General features: G+C 31.2%; 2 protein-coding genes and 1 long non-coding RNA gene across 12 annotated transcripts in view; 1 reads left to right on the top strand and 2 right to left on the bottom strand.

Annotated features, from left to right (window-relative positions):
- LOC107368505 (uncharacterized) lies at positions 1–14,529 on the top strand. The gene is made up of 3 exons (XM_015936336.3): positions 1–1,366; positions 11,537–12,792; positions 13,923–14,529. Exons 1-2 carry the CDS (start codon positions 847–849, stop codon positions 12,679–12,681), a joined length of 1,665 nt encoding a protein of 554 aa, XP_015791822.1. The 5' UTR covers positions 1–846; the 3' UTR covers positions 12,682–12,792; positions 13,923–14,529.
- LOC107368506 (uncharacterized) lies at positions 12,843–13,376 on the bottom strand. Its single transcript, XR_001570167.2, has 2 exons — positions 13,179–13,376; positions 12,843–13,106 (listed from the first exon to the last, which is right to left on the bottom strand). It is a non-coding gene; the product is annotated as an uncharacterized LOC107368506 (long non-coding RNA).
- The window catches only part of LOC107368504 (multiple PDZ domain protein), a 21,858-nt gene continuing 7,959 nt past the window's right edge, over positions 13,864–27,762 (bottom strand). For 4 of the 10 annotated variants that reach the window (XM_089269475.1, XM_089269480.1, XM_015936332.3 and 1 more), the window contains 12 exons: positions 27,056–27,366; positions 25,429–26,348; positions 25,274–25,355; positions 20,116–20,312; positions 19,936–20,030; positions 19,371–19,497; positions 19,116–19,289; positions 18,886–19,024; positions 15,600–16,150; positions 15,073–15,498; positions 14,887–15,002; positions 13,864–14,477 (listed from right to left, as the gene is read on the bottom strand). In XM_089269475.1, the coding sequence (XP_089125601.1) occupies positions 14,207–14,477; positions 14,887–15,002; positions 15,073–15,498; positions 15,600–16,150; positions 18,886–19,024; positions 19,116–19,289; positions 19,371–19,497; positions 19,936–20,030; positions 20,116–20,312; positions 25,274–25,355; positions 25,429–26,348; positions 27,056–27,366 (3,409 nt within the window). In that variant the 3' untranslated portion in view covers positions 13,864–14,206. Of the gene's footprint in view, positions 14,478–14,532; positions 14,770–14,886; positions 15,003–15,072; positions 15,499–15,599; positions 16,151–16,842; positions 19,025–19,115; positions 19,290–19,370; positions 19,498–19,935; positions 20,031–20,115; positions 20,313–25,273; positions 25,356–25,428; positions 26,349–27,055; positions 27,367–27,497; positions 27,519–27,762 lie in introns of those variants that run through there. The other 6 variants (XM_015936333.3, XM_015936331.3, XM_015936334.3 and 3 more) reach the window with 4 other exon arrangements.

Below are 27,762 nucleotides of genomic sequence, written 5' to 3' on the forward strand. Positions count from 1 at the left end.
CAAATCAAATCAATATCAATAAATTAACAATAGGATAAATCTTGGAACTGAATTACTGTAGTTACATTGATTATATCAACCAACAGTTGCTAATAATTAGATACTGATTAAAAGGATAATTTAATGTGTTAAATGGTGATATTTTCATGCTTAAACAGTGAAGTTATAATTTAATTTTGTGTTTGTGTTGAAAATTTTTAAAATGTGCAAATTATTTCATGGATATTGACAGCATGATTTTTTCATTTCACTGGTGAAAAAGTTCACGAATCCGAAATGGAGATAGATTATGATTAAAAATTGAAATGTTGACCAAAAGATAGGAAAGTCTCACAATTGGTCAGATAAGGCTGAAAATAAGGAGAGCTAAAAATGATTTCAAGGAGGTTTATAATGAAATTTGCTCCACCTTAAGAAATGATAAATGTTTTGATGGCGCATGAGTTCAAGATGATTCAATGAGACAAAAAAAGCTGATAATGTGATGATAATGAAAGAAGAAGAAAGCAGAAGAAAGAGAAAAGAAAGCGAAAAGAAGATGATGAAGAAGATGAAGATTAAAAAGGGGAAAACAATTCAACTCCCGCCTGGTTTCTCCGCCTTACAAGTGGCGAAAAGAGAGGTAAATAGACAGAAAAAAGAAAAGAGAAAAAAAGCGACAGAGACAAGTACAGAGAGACAGAGAGACATAGAAAGAGAGGTTAAGAGAGAGGAAAACAGAGAAAGACTGGCGAGAAAGGGAAAGGAGAGAGAAAGAGAGAGAGAAAGAGATTATAGTTGAACAAGTAAATGGGCAAACCTTTGTGGGATTATCATTGAAATGATGATTTTCACAAAGCCTTTTCGATGTTACTGTTGCAAAGTATCAAACATCCGTACGATTCAACGTACGATACTAATAATGGATCAAATAATTCTGTTGATGAATCAGGGCCACCTTCATCGGCAACATCAGGTTCATCATCATCAACTTCATCGTCTTCCTCAGCTGGATCAACAACATCATCATCATCATCCTCATCATCGTCTACGACAACAACAACAAACCAACAACAATCTCAACCTCAACAACCTCAACAACCTCAACAACATCAACACCAACCTCAACACGTAGGAAGCCAACAACAAACACAACAGTCTACATTAACTTCAAGTCAACCTGGACCAAGTACACCTGGTTGCTCATCAAATCACTCATCTGAATCACCAGGAGATTCCTATTTAACGATAGCTGAAGAGTTGACAGGAATCCATCAGATAAGGAAAGATTGTGTCATTTACACTTATTATAAAGACTGTTCCAGAGCCATACAAGATCATTTTGATAGATCATTGGCTTTATTTGATGGCAAATCCACTGTTAAAGGTAAATATAATCCGCTTTCATTTTTAGCTTTTTTTCCTTTCAAACCTTTCACCTCTTACTCAGTTTCAATTTATTGTAAAATTTTCCATTTCTCTTCAAGTTCAACTCTTTACATGAACATTTACATCTTGAACTTGAGTAATTTCCTAAAAAGACAGCTTAAAATATTAGATGAAACTTGAAAGGCAATAAAATAAATGTAAACTTGTGATTCCCATTGAGACCTAACCATAAGCAACATACCAAAATGGCCAGAAAATGTTATTTTGTTGTTTAACCTGTGATTAAACATTACCTAACAAAGATGGTAAAGAATGAGTAAAATTGTCTAATTGTTTGTGAATCTCGAAGGCGAATCAAATCGCAATTGTAATCAAGTGAAGAGTAAAATTGGAAGAGGAGAAGAGCGTAAAAAAGCTAAAAAATATTTACTTTATACTATTATAGCCATTGAAAAAAAAGTGAAGGAGGAAAAATGAAGTTAGCTTTATAGATGATGTAAGTGATTCCCTTGTTGCTTTACGCCAATGATTAAGCTTAGTTACATACAAAAGTGACTTTGAATCAGATTAATTCCTATTGAATTGCGTTTAAGTCCTTTTCATATTGATATTTAGCATCACATATCAAGGTCACCAGGAATTGTTATTTTTTTATAAATATATTTGTCTTGATTCCTCTTCCTTGTCTTTCACTCCAACTTGATCCCTATCATCATCATCATCCTTACCTCACTAACATTTATTGTTGTGTTGAAGTTAAATTAAAAGTTACTGGATAATATGATGAATATTATTAATATTATTGTTGGTATAATCATTTATTGCTTTAGCTTGAATGAATATCATTTATTTATGGTTATTTATTAAGATCAATCAACTGACAGTTAATCGATTTCATGGATTAAAGCTTAAATGCACAAACAACAAGATGATGAGGATGATGATGGGTGGCGATGATGAGTGAAAGTGATAATGATAATAGGTGATGAGGATGAAAGCAAATCTCTTTGTTAATCAAATACTTTACTGTTTACTGGATTAATTTTAATCTTCTCAACAGTAACTATCAAAATTTTAAGCAAAAGTCATTTAACCACAACACTTACTATTATTATGATTATTATTGTGATTACTGTTGCGACTATTATTTTGTGTGATTAACATTTTTCAATGTTTTTCAATATTGTTCAAGTTTGTTACTTTGAAAACTCATTTTGCCATTTGTTTTGCCTTTAAATTTTTGCACAATTTATTGATTACTTGCTTTATTGACAATTTAAATTGTTGAAATGTTGAAAAACGTTATTTAGCTTCATTTTGAAACTTGATTTTCACTTAAAGATTTCAGTTAAAACTGTAACTCTTATTGAGTTGACAATTAAATGATCCTTAATTGGTTAAATTGTTTAATGGGAAATGATTTGAAAAAAACTAGTCTTCGAACCAACTGCGTTAATTTATGTTGATCAATGATTAACGTTTTTCGTTACTTGTTAAGTTGTGTCATTTGCTTCACATGTACAGCTACAGATGAAAGGATGATGTTGAACTGCTGTCTTGGGAAGAGGATAAAGAGGAACTGAGGATGAGGATGAAGAGGATAAAGCTGGATGAATTGATAAACTTTGACTTGGGTGGCCAAGTGATGATATGTTGACACCTTAGTAAACAATATTGTCAATCTTGATGTAACTTTGAATCTTTTGAATCTAATTTGTTATCCATCTCCTCCTTCACTCCCATTATTTTCATCATCTTAATCCTCTTGATCTTAATCATGATTATCATCTTTATTATGTTGGTTTTGAGTGAAAATTTGCCACTTTAAATTTCCTCTATATTCTCGAGTTTTTATTGCTGCTTTTAACTTGTTAAATTGATTTTAAACAAAACTCTTTATTGTTTACTGTAATTGAGTTTATGGCGATGTAAACAGTTCTAAACAATTAACCTGTAAAGGATGTGTTTTAAAAGGCAATTAAAAACTTGTCATTTGGTCATCATCATCATCATCAGTTACTGGACATGCTAGACTGCTGGGCACTTTACAGACCTTTAAAGACGCATAAAGGTTCATCAAGTTGAGTTGACCTTTGCAAGTATTGTTACTAGAAATGAAAAAAAAGAGGAAACAAAGTGAAAGACAAAAAATATTAAGATGAACAAGGGATGTTAAAGACGATGAAGATGATGAAGATGATGAGAATGGTATAATAGTTTTGTACATTTGATACTTCCTTGAAAACTTTAAAGAGTTTGCTATTTGCTAAATTGCCTTTTTTGTTACATTTAAAGAGGTCATTATCCTAGATGTTCAATCTTAATCATACTGATCATTGATTTACATTTCAGCTGAATGATGAAAATTATTTTTGCAAATGAAAAGAATGAAAATTTTGATACTTGAGTTACTCAGTTTCATTTGTTCATCTTCACCTTGAAAATGTTTTCATCTTTCTCTCTCTTCTTCTCTCACTTTAATCTTACTGATTCTGGTGATGAAGATGAAAAATCTCTATGGAAACGAGCGACATCAGAATTACCAAAAACAGTATTTGATGGGAAATGGTTTAGTTTTGTAAGCAAGCAAAAAGAGACCCAAAAGAATTTGAAATATTTGGGTAAAAATGGCCGTCAAAATATCAAACAAGAGGAAAGATAATGATGAGAATGAATCTCTCAATGATGATAATGATGATCCTATTGAGATGAATAAAAAGACCTTAAGAGATGAAAACAAATGTACAAAAAGACATTAAATAACAAATGTTTTCATCTTTCATTCACTTTAATTAAACTGTTAATCTGATATATTTGCATGCTTTAACTGTTGTCTTTCAACTTTCATCAAACTCCAAATGTTTATCCATTGTTTCATTCAAATGTTGATATGTTATCTGAACCTATCAAAGGTTTATCGATTTCACTTGATATTTCTTTTTATTCATCATTTCATTTTACTTTTAACTTTCTTTAAAAGTAAAGGGATGAAGATTCTGATGATTTTGACGATGATTATCATTCAGTTTAATTTACAAAGTTAACCATTTGTTAACTCAAGATTTAGGTTTGGTCATTGAAGGTTAAGTTTAGGGAATATTTTGTAAGCTTAAAATGTAATGTTCAGTGATGATGGATCCATATCTTGAATCAGATAGGACAAGATTTATGTGTCCATCAATTGAAACTAATAATGTTCATGATAAACTTGTCTATACAACTCAACATGAGTTTTACCTGTTTTTCATCTTCAATTTCACCAAGACTTAAAGGTAACCAGAAAAGCAGGCAAACAAGGAAAAGATTTCCTTGAAGAAGAAGAAAAATCGCTGAAAACAAAAATACTAAAAGTGTGTCTGTTTGTTACAACATTTGAGTTGATGAAAAGTGATTTAACTTAATGATTAAATGATGATTAAAGGTAAATGTCAATTGACTAGCTTGGTAATAAATTGTTGCTTTCATTGAATCCTTGTCCATGATAATGAAACTGATAGCGATGATGGCGATGATGTTTGGGTTGATGATCAGTACGAGGTAACAATCAAGTTGATGTTTGCCTTTGATTTTGGCTAAAAAATGATTCAACGCAAAATGCATTTCATGTGATGAATGATTGTTAAGGTTGAAGGAAACACGGATGAAAGTTAATTTTGTGCGATTAATTGTAATTGTTGAAAAGACCAAGTGATGCAGTATAACTTTTTTTTATCTCGCCTCATCTCCATAGTAAAAGGGAGAAGGAAAAGAAGATGAAAGAAGATGGAAATGATGAGGATGAAGAGGAGAGAGAAATGAAGGGAAAGATAAAAAAATGGCCAAGTTAAATGTTCGATTACTTGCCATTTGAGCTTTGAGATGATAACAAAGATGAGGAGCGAAGAGGAATGATGAAAGCAATATTGCTCCTATAATAATAATTTTGATTGAAAATGATCCTCATCTTGATCATCACGCCTTACCCAATAACTTGCTCTTTTGTTCACAACTTTTTCATCCTCATCATCATTCCTTTCATCAACCTTTTCTTCCTCATTCTATTCATTACACTCATTTCAATCAACATTCATCTTTGTTTTCCCGTTTCAATATTAATATATAGGTGATATTAGTTTATATTGATTACACTTTTTATTCATTTTTCACTTTTTTTCACTTTCATTGTTTGTTTTTTTATTGTTGACCATTTTGTTGCTCCAATTGAGGTAATTGATGTAATTGATGCAACATTATTGTAATGATTGGTCTGCCTTTTGAACATTCAATAGACCAAAAATTGTATAATAAGTATGTCAAGTTAATTGTTTCCAGTTGATAATCAATTTGTTATAAATCAAGATTAATGTTTCCATATTTTAGATCACTTTTTTGTCGCCCATTTTCACTTTGATTTCAATGATTTCAACTTTATCTTGCATGAAAAGCTTTGAACACTTTGTATTCATTTTTGTTTACTTTTTTCATTCATTTTTCGCTGAATTTTGTAAAAAATTTTTCATGAAAATGAAGAGCTTTACCGATTCAAATTGATTATCTCAAGTTTTTCATGCTCAGTGGAAAAACTTGAAATTTCAACTCCAATTGGTTCACACTTTGGATTGAATAGTTTCCATTAATCATTCAATTGTTGATTAAATCTTTGAAATTGAACTAATTTTGTCACTTTCTTATTTTGTTCAACTTTTAATCATTTCAACTTTTGTCAAGTTGCACTTTGAAATGAACATTCAGATGAACCTTTCAGTCTCTTGAGACATTTTGAAATTGATATTGTGATGAAGTTATTATCAGTGAATTACAGTTAACAAGATGATAATGATGAATAACAGTTTGATGATAATGAAGGTGAAAAAAAAGATGAGGATGACATTCGATTCCCCTCTTATCTTCTTATATTTCCTAATCATCATGAACTTCTTATCATTTTATGTTGAACATGAACAAGAGGAAAGAATGATGAAGATGATGAAGAAGATGATATAGAACCAAATATCAAGTCTAAAGAGACATTCTTTTGAAAGGAAAAAGTTGAGGCAACAAAAAATGAAAGGGATGAGGAAGATGAAGGATGTAAATAAGAAGTGGCAAAGACGAAAAAGATGATGAAGGAAAAGTTGAATTGCTGTTTAATTGACTAGCTATGTTAATTTTGTGATAAGGAATGCAAGTTAATAGTGAATCAGGCAATTACATTGTTTTCACATTTTCATTTATTTTTTTCCTTTACTCATTTTTGCCCATTTTTTCATCATTTGTAATTTCAAGCAAACCAATTGCTCTATAACCATCAACTATCATTTTTTATAGACACAATATATGAATGAATAAATTTTGATTGTGAATCAGCTAAAGGAAAATGCATGTGATAAATTTATAATGAAAGTTAATGACATTTCTGGTTGTCTGGGTGATCCTGATGATATTGAAATTGAGTATTAAAACGTTTTTTTTATCATTCTCATCTTGACCAGGAAATGTCATCATTGATCAATTTGAACATCTTGAAACTTCATCTTGATCCTTTCCTTAGTCCTTCAACTTGTGCCAGTTGAAGTTTAGTTTTTCCCTATAAATTTGATTGTCTAAGCCAATTTTAAGTTAATTGTGTTGAGCATCCAATGTCAAATGATGAGCTAAACGCTGGGAAAAAGTGACATGACGAACTCGAAATGTTAATATGTGCACCATTTTGGGTAAACTTTTTGCTCTCTTCTTCCCATTCAAACAGCGTTAACATTGAAGTAAACATGCCACAAGAAGGAAGAGATAAAGATGAAAAAGAGGAAGAGAGAGACTCTTAAGATGCGGATGAAGAAGAAGATGAATTGAAGAAACGACAAAATGAAAAGCAAGACCAAAGACCAAAAAGCAAAACAAGATAACTGATGCTTTTCCAGTCATTTGATAGTGATTAAAGTACTTTTCCTACTCGTAATGATGATCACTCTGAAAGTATCATTCTCATGATGTGGATTACATTGAAAATGACTTCAATTGGCAACTCATTTTTTAACCCAAAAATACTGGTCAATATCTATGAGTCTTGTTTTGACGTAAACTCATCAACAAGATAATAACAATTAATTTTTGACAACTTTTTTTGTCACAAAAAGCAACGAACCTTCTAATGGTTATAAGTGGATAATGATGATGATGCTCATCTTATCTTGATCTCGCCTTCATCCTCTGCCAAAAAGCGACTCCAAAAAGGTTTCAACCTTTAATTTACTTATTTTTAAGTATATGTACATTTGCATACACTTAATAGACTTAACTGTACTTTAAATGTATTGCGTTTTGACAAAACGTGTTATGCATTTGCCACCCAAGAAACGGCGTTTTTTTCCCTCATGAAAATGCATCTCAAAAGTTTGCTAAATATCTATAGAAGCGAATCAATTTATCATGATTACCATTGACCCTTAATTGTTATTTATATTTGGCCATCGTAACCAAGGTTAATCCTTATCATGTTGTAACGGTTTACCGGCCGCGTGCAGACAATAAAGGTTAATACAAATTAAATTCATCTTTCATGATAATCTCTTTGCCTAGTAACTCTCATTGAACACCTCACTCTTGATCATCTTTTATCATCATTTGAAGCGTCACGTGGCTGACAGAAGACACGAATCAGGTCAAATAAGGTTATTATTGCTTTCCGTTCACTTGTTAAACCTCTTGTTATTTATATTAAATAATAATCAAAATTGCGTTCATCAATATTTTCCAATTATTGAACAGATAATTTGAAAGTTGTCATCATTAAAGAAACGATTATCAGTCTTTATTGTCAAAATTTATTGTCGATTCAAAGGTAACTTTATTGGCATTTTTATCCCTTTTCATTAGCAATAATATTTGCACAAAAGTCAACCCGTTTAACCTTAATTTGGGCTTCATTAATCAATCCTGATGCTAAGTCAATATCAATAAAAGCGATGAAATTTATGAAGCAAAGTAATAGGGAAATTATGATGGAAATGATGATATTGATGATGATGGTGATGATCCTGAGTAATTGTAAGCCTTTTGATTTTTCATGTTTTGGGCAGTGTCAATGTAATGTCAAGGCGGAGTTATTTCACCATGATATTGATGATTGAAAACACTGGCGGAATCATTTATATTAAAACTGTGTATTACTGTTGGTGTAACTGGAAAGATGGAGGGATGATGATGATGAAAGTGAAGATGAAAGTGAAGATGAAACCAGTGAGATGCTTGGATACGCATGATACAACATATAGGTTGACTCTGTTATCCTGATATACAACCCTATACAGTGAAACTTGCCTTTGTATCTGATTCGAGATGCTTCGATGAATATAAGTTGAACATTTGTGAATATATTTTGGCTTTTTTGTTTTGACGATTTCTTTGCCTTCTACCATTTCATTGATTCTGATTGTTTGAAACAAATTTACCTTCTCCTTGTTTTCATGGATTGACAATTTAACAACTTTCTCAATCAAACTAAATGGCTACAGTTTTGACTTTGATTTTACCGTTTTCACTGTTGATCATTTTACAATTAGAGTTGAGCTTTTTTTTACTTGTCAAATTGCTCTTCAATTTTTGTCATTGACTGTTTAAATTTATCATTCAACTTTACATTGAAAATATGTTGCTTTTCCGTTGTCAATGCACATTGAATAATGTTTCACAGTTAATTAGTTTATCTGTTGACTTGATAAAATGAAAAACATTTTTGTCGAGACAAAAATTCTGATACTTGATGCTATTCAGGGAATGTCAAGTGAATTTTGAAACATGTTGATTCAATTGTTTCAATTTCACTTTTAACATTCATCAATTGATTCACTTTTTTGTTTCATCAATTCAATCCATGATTATCATGAATGGTTAAACATTTTGATATTAACTTTTGGAATCACATTGAGTTTAAAGCAAAATACATTGTAAGTTTTGTTACACTTTTATAAATGATTACAAAGTTTTTTTATTACATTTCACTGTATTGAAGATTGAAAAGATGAGCAAATAATTTGGTTCAATTTTCCATTCAAGTTATTCCAAAAATTTGCAAGCCTGACACTTGGAATTCCCTGTAGAGACGAAGAATTCTCAAGTCAAAAGTTGATCTCATCATGATCATCTTGATTATCACGATCTCATCTTGACAATTGAACATGAAAATTGTTCAATTGTCAACCTTATTTCCTCTTCAACTTTACCCAATCATTTCGATTGCTTTTCATTTCATGATTAAACTGATAAAATATTTTCCATTCATACATTCAATATCTGAATCTTTTTTTACCCGATAATATTGTTCTGTCTCAAGACATATATTATTGGCTTGTTTTCAAGTTACGACAATTTTATACCATTTTCACTGTGAAAGCTTATTCAGCATTTGCCATTAGTAATTAACGGTGAAAAGATGATGTTGAATAGGAATGATGTGAAGATGATGAGAAATGAAAAAGTCTTTGAATCGTAATGTTTGGTGAAAAAGACTCATGATGAATATAAATATATAACTGAGTTTACTGTAAGTTGCTTTAAAACATTTTAATAATTTTTCTCATTAACTTACTTTTCTTGCTAATTCAAATTAATCTCTTCTCATTAATCTTTTACTATTATCATTAGACTGTCAAATTGTTTGATTAAACTATATTAATAACTATTAATATCGTTATGAAATGATATTTCTCTCCTTTCTTATCATTATTTCATATCAATCCATTGGCTTTTCAACAAAATTTTCATCATCATTCCCATGAAGATGAAAATGATGATTTTTCGCTTTCTTATCTTTTCTCATCTTCAATCTTGATCATCCTCAAAGGCGGAGTAAACTCACAAAAGGTGTCGACTATTGAAATTATGATAAAATATTTCTATTATTTTCTGCTCAAACTCAACCATTTCACTGAATTGTTGAATTAGGATTAAAAATATTGTTACATGTAAGTGATTAAAACAAGTGGCAAGTTTAAATATTTACTTAATGATCAACAGTTTAGTAAACAATTTAATATCCAATTTGTCAAACAGTTACTTAGGGTTTGCTGATATAAAACCAATTTAAGGAGTCATTTAATTGTTGATTTTAAGGCGATGTTGATTCCTATTTGATTTTATTATTTGATAAAAAATGGTTTGTTTTTTCACATTCATTTTGCTCTTAATCAATTTTTTAATATTGACAAAATTAAACTCAAAATGATGATCAATCAGGATTAACCATAAATTGCTTGCTATTAAAGGTTTCATTGAAAAATGGCTTTTTTGCAAAGTCAAATGTTTACTCAAATTATCAAGTTAATCATTTAAAATGATTAACACTGATCTGTGAAAAAATTAACTGATTAAATCATATAAATTATGTTTATTTTGTTTCTAATTTGAAAAGTGTTTGATCCAATTTCAACGTTAACTTGCCAAATTAATGTTTTGCCAATGGCAATAGACTTGTTTTAATTAACTATCATCTGTTTGATTAATTGCATTTTAATTCAAACAGATATCAATGATGAAATAATCTTATCATGGAAGTTTGATTGTAATGATGAACGGTTCCGTTTATTAATCTTAAATCTTGTTTTAAGTGGATTTAGGATGAACATTAAATTGAAAAAAAGGGAAAGTAAATTGATTAGCTTGAGTTTGATGATCAGGTTGATTAAAGTTACCTTGAAAATGAACTCCAAGCCTTAATATTGCAATCTTATGGATTACATTTCAATGTTAGCTGATAACTTTTAGTCTGGTCTCAATTAAATCTGTTAATTGTCAGTTTTTGATGTTTTCACTGATTAAATACGATTCAGACATTTTAAATGATATTAATCACGAAACATATTCAACCTGATTGTCATCATTTAGTGGTTGAGTGATTTAGTTAATTACAACTGTAATGAAGATGATAAACCTGGATATTTACCTTGCCTTGAATTGCTTATTTTTCATCTTCTATTAATTAGACCAATAACAATAATTTAACACAATTATATCGATAATAATTCACAATATTATGAGATTAACTTTTTATGGAAATTATTTTTTGGCTGTTTCTATGCAGACATTTTGCTGATATTTTGTTGACTCAATTTGAATTGATAAACTAAATGATTGATTGTTTTCAGTTTATCATTAATTCTAATCAATCTTTTGAACTTTTTTCTTCTATCAACAGATATTGTTCCTCTTTTGAGTGATCGTAATTTACCTCAATCATTTTGGAATGTAAACGGAATTCATCATCATCATACTCAGCTTGTTCATCACCATAGTCAACATCATCACCAACTACATTCAGTCCATCATTCACATCACACACATCATCCACACCATCCTCATCGTCATTCACATCAACTGCACCATCAAGGAATTGGTTTAACAAGTACTCAAAGTAGCACTGAAAGTACCAATAATAATAATAACAATAGTACCAATAGTCATCAACATCATTCTGTTTCGTCTCATCTGCATTCACATCCCCAATCCTCTCAACCAGCTCCTCCTACACCGTCAACATCAACTCATCCTCCTCCAGCACCACAACAGGCAACATCAACAGCTTCCTCCTCACATCATTCACCTCATCATCATGCCTCTGTCCATCATCATCCCCACACTCATTTACAAGCCAATCAAACGATGGTTTCCGGTTCAGGTTTTCCGATTCTTGCCGCAGCCGCATCTTCAGCAGCATCGGTGGCAGCGGCGGCTGCTGTTGCCTCTGTAAGTCAACAAGGAGGAGCAACAGTCAGTAGCGCCAATCATGATCTGTATTCCAGTGATCCGTACCATACACATTACCATCATCATCATGCCCATCATCCTCATCATCCTCATGCTGCAGCCGCAGCGGCTGCTGTTGCGGCTCATCATCATAAGGCTGCCACCAGTTTACACCATCATCATCCAACGATTCATCACCACCACCAAGGTGATGCAGCTTCCAATGTTGCCGCAGCTGCAGCATCAGCTTGGTCACATTATTCATACGCACATCATCGAGCAGCTAGTGCGGCATCAATGCACGATCTAACTGCTGCTGTTGGTAGTGCCAATAGACTGAGTCATCCATCGGCTCAATATAGTTCACTGCTGCTTCCTCCACCTCCACCACCTCCTCCTCCAGGTTCGATAGCTGCCGCAAGATCCCGATTTAGTCAGTGTGGTGGATTTGAATTGAGCCAAATGACTGCTCCTGAAATGCATTGGCCATCAACGAGTAGATATGATTTTTCTACGCATCCCCACGCAATCGATGCTAACTACACAGCGTCAGCTGCTTATGGAGCAACAGTAGGATATGGAGATGAATATTTGTAAATCATGGTGTCAACATATTATGTTCCAATTTATAAAAAAATGTTACTAGCTGAGGAAATACAGACGATTACCAGTTTATTTAAGTTAACTTTACCCACTATGTTTCAACCGGTAAGTTTCATTTTACATTTCGCGACGAAGAATTAAAATGACAAAGTGTCTTGAGCATAAACCTTTTAATAACTAAATTAACTTCTAGCACTAGTTACAAAATGATCAGAAGTTGACATTATATTCCTATGAATATAAAAATCAACTAAAATTTGTTAATATTGACCAGATGACATTTCTATTGAATGAAATTTGTCCTTAGTGAAATATAATCATTTAGTTAAACAGGTTCCATGTTGTCCGAGATAACTGGCCCAAGAGCCCTTGCTAAATATACTCCACCAGAGAAAAGAGACCAACTTTTAACAACTTGCCTTAAGAACAAAACAAAATAACATTAAAATTTTGTGATACAACTGTGGATAGAAAAACTGTTTTTAGCTTACCATAAGAATGGATCAGTATAGAGTAGCTTGACCTTGTTACACATCTTTACAACCACATTTGGTTCCGATTTTTTATGCATTTGAGCCATCACAATATAATTTAATTTAAACCAATTTATTAACAGTTTCTATTGATAAACACGATCTAAAAAGGACTCAAGAGTAAATAAAGTTTGAAAAAATGCTGCCTTTCATTTGTTTATTGAATAAGTGAGAGGGTAGGGAGTTGGAAATATTTTCAATGCGCAGGTTTTGAATTTGAAGGGACTGTATTCTAAGTTCGTCCCTACATCTCTCTTGACTTCAAATTTGGAATCCAAAAGTTGAATTTTTGATTTAATGTTGATTAATTTTCTAATCTTCTAAAGAATTAATTAAGATTTAACAGAAAAATCATTGTTAGATTGTATATTTTTTATCAAAACAGAACATTTGTCATTGACAATTCTTTCATTTGCTCCTTGTTGTTCTCAGTTGCTAGCTAGCTTTAGTTAAATCCAGATTAATTTCAATTTTTACAAATTAATTTGGTTAGCTTAAAATATAAATAACTGATCACACATAAAACATGATGTATGTATATTTTAAAATTAAGTTACTAAGTTATTAATTTAGTTATATGCTTGTTTTTAGTCCACTTGCTTCGAAATACTTCATTCCATCACAAAATTAAGACAAATCACAGTAAAATTTTTATAACCTTTATTAATATTTATTTGTTTCATGTTGTCTTTTTTCCAACAGATAAATGCATAAATTGTATTGGATTGGGTTGCATCTTTAAAGGAAAGAATCAATAAGATTGATTTAGTTTTGTACAGAGATGAAGGAGACAACGCAAAAAATTGATGATCATGATTTAATTATGGCACCGATTGATTCAATAATCTTAATTTACTTGGATTGCAAATTGATTTATCCCACACCATCTTTTTTCTTTGTCCTCTTCACGAGATAACTTTTAAAAACAAAAATGGTGCAAAAATGTCGTCTTTTGTTTGTTTCAAAACAATTAAAGATAAAAACTTTCAGTTGCTCACAATAGTAAGCTCAACATTTCCTGAAACATTTTTAAGTAATTCAACGGCTTCCTCATGAGTAACATCTTCTAAACTTTTATCGTTAACAGCAACAATCTGGTCTCCTTGGTTTAATCGTCCATCTTCAGCGGCAGCTCCTTTATCAAAAATAGTTTTCACATAAATGGGAAAGTCTCCATGAGGGCTTCCTTTACCACCGACAATACTGAGTCCTAAGCCTTCATTACCTTTCCTCAGCATTATAACTTTACGAATAGGACTGAAATAAAAGAAGATAAATATTAATAAATAAATCATTTACAGTCATAAAATACTGAATACAAAACTCTACACTAAATTATTTAATCTAATATTTTATATAAACTCATTGCGGATTCACTAATGCGATCATTAGTTAGGCTTTAATATTAGTTGAAATGTGAGTACAGTTTATTGAGGATTGATTTAATAACTAAGTGAATGACTAAATTACAATTGGTGCGTTTTACTGGGATCGCCTCAATAGCGGAATTGATGGTAAAAACGGCTTTAAGTTACCTTTTCAATGTTTACTGTTTTTATTTGGCAGCATGAGAGTAAAAATTGAATCAACACGTAAAGATTAATAAAGATTTAAAAGAGTAATAGCAATTATGGAAAATGGTTGAATTATGTTTTGCAATACTTACTCTGATTCAGAACTTTCATCAGATTTATTAACAGAACTAGCATTTTCTCCGCTATGACTTAAACGGATTCCTGTTTTCAATCTTCCGATTTTCATAACAATTTTACCCATAGTTGTCTGTAAAAAGATAAGTTGAAAAAAAGGTGAGAAATTGAATGAAAGATTAACTTGTAAGCAAAATGCGAACCTTAAGAATTGCAGCTGCATGTTCATGAGTTGCATTCCTGAGATCATTTTCATTAACTTGAAGTATATGGTCTCCCTGAAGCAATCTACCGTCCGCTTCAGCAACTCCACCTTTTACAACTTCGGAAACATAAACACCAGGACCATTTTTACGTCCAACAATACTTAAACCAAGTCCTTTGCCAGGTTTTTTGAACAATTCAATGTTCATTATTTCATAGAGATCAGTGTCGGAAGAGTGAGACTCTTCTCGATAGACAACCATACGTATTATGGAAGGAGTTTGTCGCAGTGATGCGATGGCTTGTTCATGAGGAGCATTTCGAAGGTTCTCATCGTTTACTTGAAGTATTACATCTCCTGGTTTTAATCTACCATCAAAAGCCGCTGCCCCATCAGGATAAACTTCATGAATGATAACAGCGCCCTGAAAAAGAGTAGAAAATTCAAAAATATGAGAAATCAAGATCTTAAATTAAACGAAAGATGGTGAAAATGAAGAGTTGAAGGATTATTGATGACACTAACCAGTGGAGTATCAGAACCTCCGACGATACTCAAGCCAAGGCCCATTTTCTTTTTTGCTATTTCCACGATAGTTTCTCGACCTGGGATAATTTCACAGGTTTTTGGATCAACCATGGTAATTTCCTCATCGGCGATTGGAGAGGCCAAGTCTTTTCCGTGATGGAAAAAAGAATGAGTGGGATGACAATGGGTGGAGGTGGAGGAGGAAGAGGAGAGGTCCAAATTTTTGTTGTACATTTTGTTGGATTTAAAATCGATTGTTGAACTGCCCAAAGGAACAACTTGTCCGTTATTATTACCAGAGCCCGAAACGGGATTACTCAAAACTGAGTTTTTTTTATGATGGCCTGATTTCTGGCTAGTATTGTAATTGTTTAAATTAATGCTCTGCTTGTTATTATCATTATTATTAGAGGTACCATTGGAGTGACTTGTGAGTAGAGTGTTATTATTATTGTTTACAGGGTTAACTGAGTGTTGGTAACTATCGTGCATAGAGCTTTGTTTGTGCTTCAAGTGATTGGGCTTAGGCGGTGGTAAGGGAGGAAAACCTGTGATGTGAAATGAAAAAAATACAAATAAACAAATAAATTAAGAAAACATAAAATAAATAATAATCAATTTTTTCAACAAAATTTACATGCAAAAAATGTGATTTAAGAAAAAATTGTTATTGTTGAACATTTTTAGCAAAAAATAAACAATAAGTGTGTATTTGAAAGTGAACGTGAAGGTGATGAGTTAATTGTGAGTGTGTGATCATTTATCACAGGAAAATAATCAACTAACTGTTGAATAATATATAGCATGTACAGATTCATAAATATAAACCTTATGAATGTATTGAAAAAAGAGATAGAAACTAAATCTGCAAACATGTAACCATAAATTAAACTCCTGTTTCAATTATAAAAATCGCGAAGATTAAATCGACGGTAAAAAACAATTGACCTGACCACAAGTAATTAGAAGAAAAAAACTCCAAATTGCCAAACTCTTAATGGGTTAATAAAGTCTATCTTGAATGAGATGCACATTGTAACAATAAAGGTTAAACAGTACAAGGAAATTATTCTATCAACCAACAAATTGTTATCACAAATTCATTTCAAGTCAATCTGAATACTGGAAACGTCTAGAAATGTCTCAATGTCTATTTGTTACTAACTCTAGTGAATTAGGTCTAATTAATAACTGTTTTTGTTATTTATATCTGTTAGTTTGGTTGAAGATTGATACTCACTTTGTTAAGGCTGCGATGAAAGACTCGAGGCATGCATTTAATGATTAAACAAAACGAGGATTATCTTCCGACCGGTGCCATAGGCATGGTTAAATTTGGTAAATTAATCAAATTATCATTTGTGGTATTGGTTCAATGTTAATATGTGTGTTATGCAAGTTAGAAGAAGAAAAGAAAGATAAAGAAGAGAAGAAGAGATACAGGGAAAGATAGAGGTTCTAAAGAAGAAAGGTGAGAAAATAAAGGTTTTGTTTGTCTTAAGCACACAGGTCAGGAAGAATTAAGTTCATTTAATTTGAAGCATTATTAAATTATAATCATTTTAAGATTGATCACATTTAACGTTAAAATAAAAGCTAAACACATGAGGCAACAAATTTATTCAAAATGGTCGCCATCTATTAATGCAAAATAAAATTAGGATTATCTATTCACCGCTAACATTTCAACAAGGTGAGAATATCATTTTTTTCATAACATTTCATCTAGTTAATCAATTCTTTAAAGGTTTTCATCTTTATTATCATATTTAAATGAGTAAAACTAATGAAATTTAATTAGAAAATGAAACTCTTTAATCTTGTGCTTTCATGAATATCATCTCCATTCAATTAACAGCAGGAAAAACAGCTTATAATCTCAACCTATGGTAAACTGTGCATCAATCTATACCTCTGTTTTCATTATTGTTTGGTTGATTAGAATAATCAAAGACCATGAATTATGGACTTAAATTTGTTGCCTTAAATGTTTTTATAAGTGTGATTATCATTAATATTTATAAAGGTTAATATTGTGAATAAGTGTTACAGACAGTTTACTATGAAAAGGCAAAGTCAGATGAAATAATCTAATGTTAGACTCTAATGCTCAGCTGATGAGACTAAAAACCAATCATTATTGGCAACAATGATTTACTCCATTACTGCAGGGAACAGTTTCAAACTGTAACTTACAAGCTTACAGTTATATTTTGAACTGAAACTTGTTTCACCGATACTTCAGCCTTTTTCAATGTGAACTGACTGGAAGAATATAATTTTAGCATTAAGGTGTTAACTTTTGATAAGCGAGTAAAGTGCTTTATGAATTAATTGTTGGTCTAACAAGGTGATCGGAATATAAAGCTTAACAGTAACTACTTGTGGATCAAATCGCTCTGATTATAATCTATAATAATGATAATCATCTCGATGTTTGAATTGTTTTGTTCAATAAGTTGAAGAGAGAACAAAAAGGTAACGGTAAATAATGTAAGTAATTTAACAATGAGGACAAATTTGATTGATTGCTAAGCAAAGATCTTAACATTGACAAGGTGACTTGTTATAACAAATATTTGAAATAAAAAGAGTACAAAAATAACAAAGGAAATTATAATAAAAGCTTGAGCAATGTTAATGTGCTTCTCATTGTGATTGAGTTTCATGTAAATTGTAATCTAGAGTTAAATGTGCATTGGAAGGAATTGAAACATCTAAAAGTTAAAATTAAGATAAATGTGTGTTGTTAAGGATAATTGCGATTGAGACAATTAAAGCTAGTTTTAAATTATCATTGATAGCAAGACATGAAAATTGCAAGCAAATCTACTGTTAATTTATTATTAATATAACTTCAAGTGTACAAAAAGCACAGCTATAAACTATAAGTTGAAGGGATTGGCAAAATGGAGTGGCATTGAAACTAATTTAATAACAATTAGGAAAGCAGCCTTAATGTGATTTAAATCACAATTCAAGTTGAAACAATTGATAGCAAGAGTTAAATGGGCATTAGTCAATTAAAATAACTAGAGCATCTCTCGCTAATCAAGGTTCAAGCGATCTAAATGATTAATATAAATCTAGAAATTACTTTTTTGTTCTCTTGTTTGAATGATTTGAAAAAAACAATAAACAAAACAAAAACTGGTAACAAATTGTCAATAGTTTGTTTTTGTATTGATTAAGAGTAACAATATTGAACTGATTTAATCTTGTTCATGTTTAACCTGAGAGAGTAAAAATAATCTGACTTAATCGATAATCATATTCAACTTACTTTGATCTTTCTTTGGATCACTTTGAGCTATTTCTTCGCCTGGTTGAGCTAATACTTGATCAGGTCGATTTGAAACTCGGTGTGGTTTGGCAACAATAATCGATAAAAGTCCTTCAGCGTTTTTAAGGGTTGACGCAGCCTGCAATCAATCAAGAAAAAAAGAAGAGAAGAAAAATTAACCAAAGTTGATCAATAAATTAGTCGATAAAAGTCAATCAAATGATACTAACAGTATCATAATCTGCTCCAACCAGATCAGTTTGATTTACACAGAGGATCATATCACCAACAGCTAATCCTGCTTGTTCAGCTGGACTTGATTCCTGAATATCAGAAATGAAAACTCCTCTACCAAGTTCAGTGTGTTTCCCTTCAATAATCATAATTCCCAGACCAGAAGCTCCCTGGAAATGAAGAGCAAAAAAAGGTTATTAATAAAACAATCAATAACTAACCAATAAACAAGATTCAGTTCAACAAGTTACCTTTCGTACAGTTACAGTTCTGACTCCGTGGAATTTATTGTACTTCTCCTGAAGCGCCTCTTCCTCTAAATGGACGGGAAATTGGATCACTTCTTTAACAGCCATTTCGTCTAAGGCACCTTCTCGTCTAAAATCACCATAAAACAAGATAAAGGATTAATGATGTTGAAACAGTAGAAAATCAATCAATCAAACTGAACATGAGATAAAATGGAGAAAAATAAATCACAGTAAAGAACGAAAAGTAAATTATTTTTCCTTTACAGTCTTTGGATTGACTTTTTTTTTATCCAATTCAATTGGGTTGTTTCTATCATTCAAGGACTCTAGTGATAAAATAATATCTGAAAAGCTGATCAACATTCTGGATGGAAAGAAAAATAAATATCATTCATCAAAACAAATGTTAGCCTGACAATCTCAATGGTCATCAACTTTCAACATGGTTCACAGATTTCACTGACTATTCATGAAACAGACAAATGAACAAATTATTTTGTTGTCTCCAATTTTTATCCTTTTGCTTTGATCTTTCAATATTTTTGGAAACACTTTTATTGAGTACCTTAAGAGGACCATCTTGAAAACTGGTCCAGGCAAACTTTTAATTGCGGCTGAAGCATTGAGATGACATCTTCCATGGAGTACAACACCGTTTACCTGAGATTAAAAGAAATTAAGAAAACAATCGTTGAATGAATAATTTGATACTCTATTTTAAAGTCAACTTGAGTTCAAGTTTTACCTCTAATATTTCATCAGCAACCTTGATTCGTCCATCTTTAGCTGCAGCTCCTTTTGGATGTAATCCAACGATGAAAACACTCATCTTGTTACGATCACGGTTACCTGCAAGGCTTATTCCTAATCCAGTTGCTCTTTTAACTAAATCAACAATTAATATTTCACCACCAAGTTGCCCATAACGTTTATTTGCCTTCTCTGTCATTGTAATGCACATTTTGTTTTTTATTTGTCAGAAGATAAACAACGATAAATCAAGAGCATAAAACAAAAGAGGAAATCCGTAAAAGTTTCATGATGGTAGCAATGTTGATGAAGGTAATGATGAAGATCACCAGGATAATGAATAAACAAGATTGAAGGAGAAATAAAAAAAGAAAAGAACAAATTAGAAGATTGTTTAGGAGAAAAAAAGAAAAGAATTTCTGGATTTCTGTTTGAGATGAAGTAAAAAACGAAACTGGCCGCGATTGTCAATCTAAATGATTGGTGTTAACAATCACAATGATCATAGTTACAAGGCTAATATTGGTATGAATGAAAAGAGTAAAGCTAATAATAAACTTGGGCCAGAATGATGTCTGCATTACCCAAATAATCCGGATTGTTGTTGGGCATTTCTGTTTCAATTTGATCAACGAGAAAATAAAATAGGTATGAGATGAAGATGAACAAACAGAATACAAAAGATGAAGGGAAAGACTCAATAGACAGATAGGAGAATAGAGAGAGAAAGAAAGAGTTAAAAGTGAAGATAAGAAAGAAGATGAAAGGGAAAGGAGAAAGGAGAAAGTGAGAGGAAGAGGTAATTGGGTTGGATCGATAATGGGTGGTGTATCACTTGAATGGTGAGAAGCGTTAGTAGATTCAAGTAGTAGGCAAGAAATGAATTGAGAGGAGAATAAGAAGTTGAATTGAATCAAGAATCATCAGCTTCTGGTTGGACATTGATTGTTGGTTGAAAAGTGTTAAAACCATTTACTCCCACTGAATAGATATCATGATAATCGTAATCTTGCTGCATGAAACTTGCTCTTCAAGATGATCAGAGAAGAGGATCTTCTCAATAATAATAAAGAAAAGGATGACAAATATAATAACAAGCTTTCAGGGATAAAAAGGTAAAAAGTATAAAAGTGATGAAGTAGTAGATGATATGAATATGAATATGATGATGATGATGATAAAGGTAAGGTATGCTTCTGATACAAAGCTTTTTATTCACCAATAAAAAAGGTAACTCTGGCTACTATTAACAGCTTTGTCAACATTGGGTTTTTTACACAGATTTAACTGTTATTGGGTTAAATTTAGCTTTAAATTATCCATTGATTACTGATATGACAGACATGAGGATTTGGTATTTCAATTGATTATATTTACCAAATAGTGTAAGATCATCAAAATTGATGGGATTGGAAATTTGTTCACTCATTTTGTTCACTTGAACTGGCATTTCATTAAAGGTTATCCGTAAGTTTCATTGTTAACTTTCAATTTGCATTCAATTTGTAATCACAGTTTTACATAAAAGATCAATCTTGTGAAGATACATCTTTTATTTTTGCTGATTTTGTTGTCTTCTTGTTGATCACATTTTACTAAAAGATGAGCACAATGACTAGTAACTCAACTATTTGACATTATGTTGTCTGATAGACAATACACAAGTGATAATATCCATTAATCAAAACACAATTAATCAACAGTTCAACATGGTTAATGAAGGGGAAAAAGCAAAGACTCATGCAAATGTGTATACACACTGTTGGTTAATTAGATGAATGAAAAATTGTGTTGATAGTGAGAGAGGAATCATGATAAAATGAAGAAAGTGAAACAGAGTTGCGTCAATTTGAAAAGTGGTTCAAATGGTAAGGCGCATGTTGTTCAGCATCATCATCATCACCATGATGAAACAACAAGAAAAACAAAAGTTAACCCAAAATTTTACACAAATTCTGAGCATTAGAAAATTGTAAATTATTCTTTGTTCCCTTCAAACTATCATGCATTTATGGTGAAACCTTTTGTTTTCAAAGCAAAGTAAAAACAATGAAATTGACAGTTGAAGTCAATTTTAACCCAATAAAACAAAAAGTGATGAGTATTTTTAAAATGCTCATCAAATGCCTAACTTGATAGAAATGTTATTTATTTGATTGTTTCAAACTTAAATAAACTGTCAATTTAAACAATTGATTCAACCTTTGATTACTTTGGTTACTGTTAAACCAGAATCACTTTAACAATAACCAGAAATTACACTTGAAATGAATGCTTCAAAGGCTTTCCTCTAAAATGAAAAACAGATTGAATAAAATGTTCAACTAAAACCAAAAGAGATCAATTCATATCAAGCTAATCAAAAGTAATTATGACTAATTAATTAAGTTAAATGTTGGTTAATAACGGTCTAAGGATAAAATTAATAGTCGATTATCTTAATCAATCACAGGATGATATGGAACTGATATGCATTTTAAGAAAGCAATCGTTGAGGGTAAGAAACGGAAGACTGAAAATTTAAGGTTACAGGAAGATATGAGAATAATGAATTCACCATGCATTTATCGATTCTTGATTCATTAACTTGAACAAAAAGAATCTTTTACATAATCAAAGAGCGAAATGTTAAGGCAATAAAATGGTGACATTAAAACATGATTAACATTTTTTATTTTTCCTTTTCTGATTGATAGCTAATTAGATAGTTAATTTGTTAGGAGTTGATGATTAAGATGATTTATCTTTAATATGAATGGGAAATAAACTGCAACCATGATACATAATAAGATCATTATTCTTGAAATTATTACAAATATGTTTATGACAGTGATTACCCTTGATTTTCAAGTCTCTTCATCACGGCCGGATATATACTTACAATTAAGTATGTTATTATTGATTTGATCATGTTTATAAGCAACAATGTGTTTTTATTCATCAATTTTATCATCAATTTCATCATCAGTTTGATTGATTCAGACAGCAATTTGTGCGGTAAATCACGCAAATTGTTTCACAGTCAATTGTTTACTGATGAGTATTTATGATGAAATTTTCAATCTTTTCAATGCCACTTCAATGTTATCAATTTCAATGATTTGATCACAATTTTATCATGTGAGAAATTAATTAACTCTTGATTGAATGGGAATCAAATTAAGTTACAGTTGTTTATTTAGTCTGAAAAGCAAATCAAAAATAATAATGAAAGTTAAAAAGTAACAACAATTTCACTATTATTTGGCACTGTTTACATGATAATGTTTTCTTGGAATTAATTCCAAGAAATTCTTAATGATTCTTATGATAACTAAATCAATGTCAATGTCAAAGTCTCATTGAACAGTAAACACAATCATTTGGATAACCAAATGTTCAATTCAAAGTAATACAATTGTTTAATTACTGGTCAAAGTGTGGTAAATTGGATAAAATGAAAGGTAAAATTTATTATGAAATCAGTAATTTGATGAATAATTAACAACCATTAGACAATTAGACAAGTAACTTGATAGGCAAATCGTCATTAAGTTGACTTGTTTTTTTTTGGTTCAAATTGAAATGTTTATTTTTTGCCTGCAACTGCTGAGTTAACATGAAGATTCAATTGTTCACACAAATCTGGGTAATCTATTTTGACTTTCCTTTTGTAACGTAAATACAATCAACAATTTCAATCGATATCAAGATTCTTTGATTAAATTACATATTCATGAATTTATATTAAAATAAAAGACAAGCTAAATCATTACAATCAACACAAAAATAACGTTCAAGTCAGATTTAGTCTAGTAATAGTTAATCAATATACAATTGTTAAAAGAGCACAAATCATTGCGTTGTTAACTGGAAGTCAAGTTAAACCTTTGCTATATTAAAATAGATTGCTATCAAAATCATTACAATAATCTAAATAGTGAATGTTAACTGTGATTGATACTTGTGTTTAATATTTTAGAGATTTATTTTGCCTCGAATTGGTTTAAAAAATAATAAAATTAGTAACCGTAAAATGTGTTTAATGGTTGAAATAACAAATATCCATTGATATGATGATTCTAGCTGATTTATCTGATCACATAATCAATGGGAATGGAATGATATTTCTGGTTTCATCAATTGTTTTGTTGATCAGTCAAGTTTACAAAAAGAGATGAATTAGGATTGATAAACTGTGAAATGGTGAAGTGTATTCGGATGCCGGGAACATGCTCAGGAAATAATAATGGCTTGAAAGGAGACAATCAATTGATTAAAAGTAATAGACAAGACGATGTGTCAGTAAGTCTTTCATGTAATTAGATTTTTCTAGTTGAAATATTAGAGCCTTTTAACATTGATAATCAATAAAAGAGCAAGTAAATGAAAAAAATAGGGTTGGGAGATAAACTGAAAAACAATATAATTGAAATCAATTCAGTTTATTTTCAGTTTAGTTTTCAGTTCAGTTTCTCAATGAGAATAGAAACAAAACAAATGCTATTTTTTATTAACCTGAATCTGCTGATGTTTTTTTTCTGTATAAATTGATCGATATATGAATAAATGTGAAAAAAGAGGAAAAAATAGTGAAATCGCTTTTTCTGTAAAGCTTTACTTTTGTTGGTTTGATTGTTGCAAAAAACACTCAATGAAAAGCTAGATTGAAATGGGTAAATCTTTGGTTAACCCAAATAAGTTTTTTTGTTTACTAATCCTCATTTGGATTAATAAACAAAAGATTAACCCAGATTAAATCATTTTGAAACATTTCAATGTATCTATTAAATTGGAGTAAAATTTTTGGGTTCTCATTTGATTGGTTACCTGAAAGTGTATGATGTAAACCAGAAATAAAATTCAAATGTATTCAGTCAACAATCTAAACTTATTCAAGATGAATCCAATTTGCATGGAGATTGATTTTTTAAATCAAGTTAATGAATATACAATTTATCGATTTGTATAAATGTCAAAGTTATAATCAAAATAGGGATTGATTGCACAAATTGATGAATAATGGTAAAAATTACTAAGTAAGAGTTGATCATCAATAATATCAAATTGTGATTTGAAAGCAAATAATAATAAGAGATAACTTTCAATAGCAATTTATATCAATCCGGATTATTTGGTCAATGTGAATGAATCAAAATAAATCAGTGACTTACTTAATGTATAACCAAATTCATCCTCTTCTTCGTCAACTTCACCTGGAGCAAGTTTAATGTTACCAGCACTCGTCCGGTCAATCTGGTTAACAAAGAAAGATTTCAATTTAATTTTATTGTATTAAATAGTCAACTTGAAGTCAATTGATTTTTACCTCAACTCCTTTAGCCGAGAAAACCTTTCCTTTGGTATCTCTAACATTGATTTCCTCTTCTTCAGAATCTGAGTCTTCAGTTGTTTCAGAGGCAAGAGAAACTGTTTTAGTTTTGGTCAATTTTTTAACAATAATTTCTTCCGATGGTTCATCGGGTTCGTCACTTTTAAATTGAGATGTTCGAGCAGCTTCAAGTTGAGCTTGATTTTCTTGAAGCGCTTCATCATCCAATCCAGGTTGAATGACTACTGGTGAAGGTGTCCTTGGAGGAATCCAACCTTCAAAGGGCCTCAATGATTCAGAGGTACTTTTGGGTAAAGAGGTGAGCTCTTCAGATCGTGTATTATCCCGTTCACTGAGACAATCTTCATCGGTTACCGAAGTTATTGCAGCAAGGGTAGCATTGGAAGATGTATCCACAGCTTCGGGTGCTTTTTGGGATGAAGACAGTTCAACATCATCCATCATTTCACGGGGCACTGGAAGTAAAGATTGTACAACAAATTTGATTGGATTTTGAGCACTTCTAATCACTTCAACGGCAGCATCATGGGTTGCTTCACGCAAGTCTCTACCATCTACTTCAAGTATACGATCACCTCGCTTAAGAAGACCACTTTTGGCAGCCGGGCTTCCAGGAAGAATGTTTTTCACAAAAATACCACCAATTGAATGGCCTGGTGATAAGTTGAAAAGGTCAACTTTACCACCAACAATGGAGATGCCTAAACCTTGATCAGGTTCACGGGTTAATTCAATAGTTCGAGGTGAGCCCCACTGACGAGCCAATGTTGATGAGCCACTAACGGTGGTCACACTTGAACTGGAAGTATTGCTATTTGATAAATTAATTGCTGAATGGCTTCGAGTTGCTAATCCTAGATAACCTAGTGTAAGCTCATTGGTAGGCACTTGTGGTTCTGAAATGAAACAAAATTAAACGTAGAAAAAAAATATTGGCATGAAAAATTGTGAGTCGACAGAAAATTTCTTTAAATTAAAAGAGTTAACAGCTAAAGATATATCAACAGCAATTTAAAAATGTTTACTGAATGTAGAGCCATTTAAATTTTGCCATAAATTTCAATTGAAGATAATCAGATTCCTTGTTGATACACTTCAAATTCAGTTGATAACCTTCGTGAGTTAACTCTTTCAATAGATGGAAACATTCAGGGAGAAATTTACATTAGTTTAAGTTTTCATTAGTCACAAATTAAAGGAAGAGAAATGGATGAAAGTTGAAATAATCAATTATTTAAAACAAGCCTTATAATTTAGAAGGAAGACAAAAATTAAATTGAAAGGTTAGTAAATTATTCTGTTGAAAATTGAAAAGATATGCAAAAATGATATAAGCGTGAAAGAAATGGAAAAGAAGCGTTAAAATGGTTTCAACTAAAATCTGTAGATCAATATTCAGGGCTGAATAAAAGGGTCAGGAGTTGGCAATTTAGATGAATATATAGATATTTTGCCGCTAACCAGTAAACGAAACTCTTGAACATTTTTGCAAACTTTTTCGGGTTTAGATAATTATATATAATGTTTTGGATGATTAATTGTTGATTAGTACAGTTAGACAATATTACAGGATGATTAATTCATTTTGAACCAAGATAACAACCTTGTGCTTTGGTTATTTCGGAGGAAGCACTTCTCGATATGGTACTGTTATTGAGCCAATCAATTGTTTCAATCTTATTGGAAGATGAAGGTAATGAGTCAATTTCCGTCATTGTTGATGGACCTTGATGTTTAATTGAGATCTCAGGTGATGATGAATGAACGTCCGGTGAATCAGATTTACTTTTGTCAAGTGAACAACAGGATTGTTTGGTATTTAATTGTGGACACGATGATTGAACTAAAGTATCCGATGAAATAAGATTTTCCTCGGAGTCACTTTCACTTCTTCTTGATCCAAAATAGGGTGAACTTGAAACACAATAATAAGAAGACAATTAATTAAAATGAATGTAAAATGATGAAGAAAGATAAAATAATGAACATAAAAAAGGTTTAAAAAATAAAGACAAAAATAGTATTCCTAATAAATCGGAGCCTACCGATAATATTTAGGATATCTCCTGTTGGTTAGCAAATTGTGATTGGAATGGAATAGGAAAAAAGAAAAAGAGTATTGTTAATTGTTAATTAAGAGTTAGATTGGGTTGATGTAATTGTTAATAACGTTATTTTCAGGTGAAATTATGTGAAAGGTCCTTAATGACAAGTTTGGTTAACATAATGGGGAAGCAAATGAAAAATGATGGTAAAATATTTTGGTTAAAGGATGACAAGTGAAGAGATAGAGAGAGAGAGAAAGGAAGA

Source organism: Tetranychus urticae, chromosome 1, assembly GCF_039701765.1.
Source record: "Tetranychus urticae isolate SD_2017Ah chromosome 1, NJAU_TeUrti_SD_1.0, whole genome shotgun sequence".
In the NCBI taxonomy this organism is placed as follows: domain Eukaryota; kingdom Metazoa; phylum Arthropoda; class Arachnida; order Trombidiformes; family Tetranychidae; genus Tetranychus; species Tetranychus urticae.

Bases quoted from the DNA above. Each gene is read 5' to 3' on its own strand.
- LOC107368505 (XM_015936336.3), top strand. From the start codon at position 847: ATGTTACTGTTGCAAAGTATCAAACATCCGTACGATTCAACGTACGAT. The intron at 1,367-11,536 runs GTAAATATAATC...TTCTATCAACAG, and splicing joins TGGCAAATCCACTGTTAAAG to ATATTGTTCCTCTTTTGAGT.